The sequence below is a fragment of the Vulpes lagopus genome, chromosome 15 (assembly GCF_018345385.1).
Source record: "Vulpes lagopus strain Blue_001 chromosome 15, ASM1834538v1, whole genome shotgun sequence".
In the NCBI taxonomy this organism is placed as follows: domain Eukaryota; kingdom Metazoa; phylum Chordata; class Mammalia; order Carnivora; family Canidae; genus Vulpes; species Vulpes lagopus.
In genome coordinates this window covers 43,186,445-43,190,615 of record NC_054838.1, presented here as the reverse complement: position 1 = coordinate 43,190,615, position 4,171 = coordinate 43,186,445, and the positions used below count along the sequence as shown (strand labels likewise).

The 4,171-nt window shown below is 59.9% G+C and overlaps 1 protein-coding gene across 3 annotated transcripts; it reads right to left on the bottom strand.

The window, feature by feature from the left end:
- Positions 1-212: 212 nt before the first annotated feature.
- IZUMO1R (IZUMO1 receptor, JUNO) lies at positions 213-3,112 on the bottom strand. Of its 3 annotated transcripts, none has more exons than XM_041730325.1 (5): positions 2,754-3,112; positions 2,288-2,450; positions 1,360-1,548; positions 799-1,099; positions 213-712 (listed from the first exon to the last, which is right to left on the bottom strand). In XM_041730325.1, exons 2-5 carry the CDS (start codon positions 2,423-2,425, stop codon positions 312-314), a joined length of 1,029 nt encoding a protein of 342 aa, XP_041586259.1. In that variant the 5' UTR covers positions 2,426-2,450; positions 2,754-3,112; the 3' UTR covers positions 213-311. The 3 variants fall into 3 exon arrangements, with proteins under 3 accessions (XP_041586259.1, XP_041586258.1, XP_041586260.1); XM_041730324.1 differs by having other exon boundaries at positions 2,288-2,431; XM_041730326.1 differs by having other exon boundaries at positions 799-934; positions 2,288-2,431; positions 2,754-3,111.
- Positions 3,113-4,171: the final 1,059 nt, after the last annotated feature.

Below are 4,171 nucleotides of genomic sequence, written 5' to 3'. Positions count from 1 at the left end.
AGGAGCTGACTGCTCCCGGTGAGGCAGCAGCCACTGGAGGCCTCGCGCACCACGGACCGGCCCCTCTTTGGGCAGCTGGGCCCCCGGCCACAGAGCCCGGACAGAGTGGCTCACACAGAAAGGAAAAGTCAGCTGCTGTTTTATTGGAGGCACCAGCGTGGGAAGGGAGGCCTGGGCTGTGACCCTCAGCTCTGCCGCTGGGGGGGGGGGGGGGGGGGGGCCTGGGTCAGAAGGGCCGGCGAGGGCCGCAGAGCCAGGGGCGGCCCGTTGTGCTCCCAGAGCAGGGCGGTGAGGGCGCCTCGGACGAACGCTCAGGCTCGGGCACAGGCTCCCACAGCCCGGGGCCCAGCAGCCCCCCAGCCGTGCTGCTCCCTCGGAGGGGCCCGGGGAAGGAGGCTGCCCCGCGGCGGGGGGCGCGGGCGCGGGCGGGGCCGCGGGGACAGGGCCGCCAGCAGCAGGGACCAGGCGGCCAGGCCGGCCAGGCCCCAGGAGAGGCCGCGCGCGGGGGCTGCGCGGGCGAAGAGGCGGGCCACGGCCTCGTTGGGGTTGCCCCGAGCCGGCTCGAACCACTTCTGCAGGCACCGGCCGCTGCTCCTGCGCGCGGGGCTCGCCTTGAAGGAGCCGCTCCAGACCCTCTCGCACAGGTCGGCGGGCGTGGGGAAGTGACGCGGGAAGGGGTGGCAGGCGGCCCCCGCCGGGCAGCGGCTCTTCCCTGGGGGGGGCCGCGCTCACTTCCCGCCCTCACGGCCCCTCCTTGGCCCCCCCCCGCCCCCCCCCCGCCCTGCGAGCCCCACTCACCCCCGCTCCAGTCCCAGGAGCCGTGCCAGTCGGATCTGCAGGTGTAGGACGTGCGGCAGTCCTCCCACCACTGCTCGCAGTCCTCCCGGCACAGGGGCGCGTCCCGGATTCGCTCTCCCTGCCCGCTCGAGTCCACCTGGGTCCAGGCGTCGCAGGAGACAAGGGTGCTGATAGCCCTGCTCCGAAGAGGCTCGCAGCCACAGGCTCCTCGTGCAGGGGCCGGCCGAGGCTGTTGGCTTATGAAGCCTGTGAGCATCACTTCACTAAGAGGCTCAATTGTTTGGCCCAGACTACACAGCTCCTACATCCAGAAGCTTCGAATGGTCCCTCATCCTACAGTTCCCATCTGTTCGCCCCCTGCCCTTCCCCTGCCCTTCTCCCCCCGGGGCCGGAGGTGGCTTCCTCTCCATCTTTTATCCCAACCCATCCCCTGGCTCTGCTCTTGTCTGTAGGGGGACTGCGTGTCCTGCTCCCGCTAGCATCGTGGACCTTGTGCCCTTAGGAACAGGGCCCTGCACCTGTGGGGAGGTGTCTCCTGCCTCCCCAGCCCCACCTTCTGACCTTCTGGATCCAAGGCCCCAGGTTTGGGGAGCACTCATAGAAGCAGACAGCCTGGATGAAGTGCTCCTCACAGGCTGGCATCATCAACCCACAGTGAAGCAAGCTGAAGTTGTAGAGCAGGGACACATCCAGGTGGGCATGCCAACTGGTACTGGCTGTGCAGCAGGCCTTCTCTGCCCAGGGGATGCACTGAGGGGATGAAGCAGTAAAAGGCTGGGGGTCGGATAGGACGCAGGAGACTCAGGAGTGTCTAGGGCAGAAAGGTAAACCTGTCCCCTTTGTCCCACTGGGCAAGTGGGAGGCCTTCAGGCCAGCAACACTCATACAGAAGAAATGTTGAGGCGTGTCAAAATTCACAGCCAAAGGGCACCTGCCCACCAATCTCCCTGCCATGGGCTGCGAAGTCCCCTGGAGACAGGGGTCCCAGGGTCTCAGCTCCCGAGGGGCAGCAGAGGAACCCCACGACACCCAGGGCAATGTGGAGCACTGGGTGGAAGGGCACCAGAGCCCAGCAGAGCTCACAGGTAAAAGGCAGCTCCACAACTCTTCCCTTGCTCCCATCAATGGCTTTTCAGGCTTGAGGAAGGGTCACCTAAGACCTAGGTCTCCCCAGTGGCTATTGGTAGGAAGGCTAAAGAAGGAGGACCTTGTTTGATCTAAGCTGAACCAGTGATGGGCCTCTGGGATCATCATCTGCCCCTGTTCCCCGAGCGTCCAGGCAGCCAGAGATAGGAACTTTGAAGCACTCAACAGTTCTGCTCTCTAGGGGCCACACTGTCCCTCCAGTGGCCTTGCCCAAATGCCAACGTAAGGAACCAGATGAGTCAGGGTTGATGGTGGTTCAGAAACCATCTTGGCAATTGTGTCCCTTCCCTGCTCTGCCAAAGCAGCCTCACTCCCACTCCCAGGCGAGGTCCAGCCTCTATACCTCCTCATAGAGCTTGTCTTCTGGGCCAGGCTCTCGTTTGTGGTGTTTGGTCTTCATGCAGACATTGAGCAGCTCGTCCCCAGCCCAGACAGGCATGACTGTCCACAGCCCTAACAGGAGCTGCCACCACCGTTCCATGGCCTACTGCAGACAGGAGATACACCTGCTTGTGTGATAGGACACCCACTCCATCCCCTCCACTGTCCCAAGGAGTGAGTGTGGGTCTCGGTTCTGGGTAGTACTGGTAACGTGAGGGAGGGGAACGAAAGACTGGAAGAAGAAAGGCAGAAAAGCATCCTGCCTCAAATGCCCGACACTTTGGGAAACAACAGCTTCCTTAGTTTCACCCACCACCCACCCCCAGGAGCCCCTGGCCCAACAGTCCCCCAGACCCTAGTAGGAGGGATGGTATAGTAGGGGAACAGAGGAAAGATGCTGCCCCTTCTAGCGCTTTCTTCATACTTACCCTCAAGGCAGGAGCCACTCCCTCCTACGTCCTGAGATTGGGGGCTGCCGTCAGGCCCATTTATCACCCACCCCCCTTCCTAGGAGTCTGGGAGCAGCTGCAGAGCTCCAGGTGGCTCCAGTTAAAGCAGGAGCAGCTGCAGAGCTCCAGGTGGCTCCAGTTGAAGAGCATCCATCTCCCGAGGTGGAGGGGCCTCCTGTGGCTGGAGCTGGGGCTTCCACTTTCTCAGAGAAGCGGAGACCTGGTAGCGGGGAGGATCCTTGGCTCTGGTCCGCTACTGACTTCTGCTCTGGGCTCCGCTCCTTGCTGGCTGGATGACCCGGAGAAAGGGGCGAACTCTCCAAGCCTTCCCGTCTCTATAAAGCGCTGTCTCATAACAGGGATGGCTGGGGAGGGGAGGGGGGAGGAAACGAAAGAGAAAATTCACGGAAAGGACTTGGCATTGCGCCCGGCACAGAGTAAATCTTAGTAGCTTTAATTATTCTCCTTTATCCTGTTAGCCTTTGTCTCTGGGCCCCAGACCCGTTCTGCACGCAGCCCTACCTGCCCCTTTGTCAGCTCAGACACCTGGGATGCACCACCTCATGGCTTGAGGGACAGTGACCTCTGTCAGGTTCCTGCTAGTGAACAGACACAGTGACACAGAGGTGAAGCAGGGCCTTCGAGACCCAAGAATTTAAATGTGTGACCACAGCCCAAACCAGCAAAACCAAATAAGTCCCATCACAACCCATGAAATGGCCTCCCTGAGCATGTGGAGACCCCTGTCCCATGACATATTCTACAAGTGTCCTCAGCAGTGATCATGTTCACAAGAAAGTTCTCAACCAGGAGAGGCTGCAAAACTTGAACAGGACTCTTGGGAGAGGCCCAAAGATGACGAAAATGCTAGAAAAGGAGCCCCTCTCCTTGCCTATTTCTTTTTCTTTTTTTAATTTTTAAAAAAGATTTATTTATTTCTTCATGAGACACAGAGAGAGAGAGAGAGAGAGAGAGAGAGAGAGGCAGAGACACAGGCAGAGGGAGAAGCAGGCTCTCTGTGGGGAGCCTGATGTGGAACTTGATCCCAGAACCCCAAGATCACGCCCAGAGCCGAAGGCAGAGGCTCAACCACTGAGCCACCCAGGTGTCCCTCCTTGCCTGTTTCTTATAACAAGTCCCGTCTCCAAGGTTACAAGCAGCCAAGGTGACGGAGGCGTTAACCATTACGTAGGAAATTAGAATAATAAGAGGATTTTTTTTTTTAATAAGAGGATTTTTATACTTGAAGGAAACAGCCCATCTGTGTTGCTCAGGTGCACAGCTGATGTGCAGACAGGAGTTAGCCTGCATGCTGGGAAATGGAGTGCTCCGCCATGGTGATCACAGCCACTGAGGGCCGAGCACCCTGAAGGGCCCAGGATGGGTTGGTGCCTTCG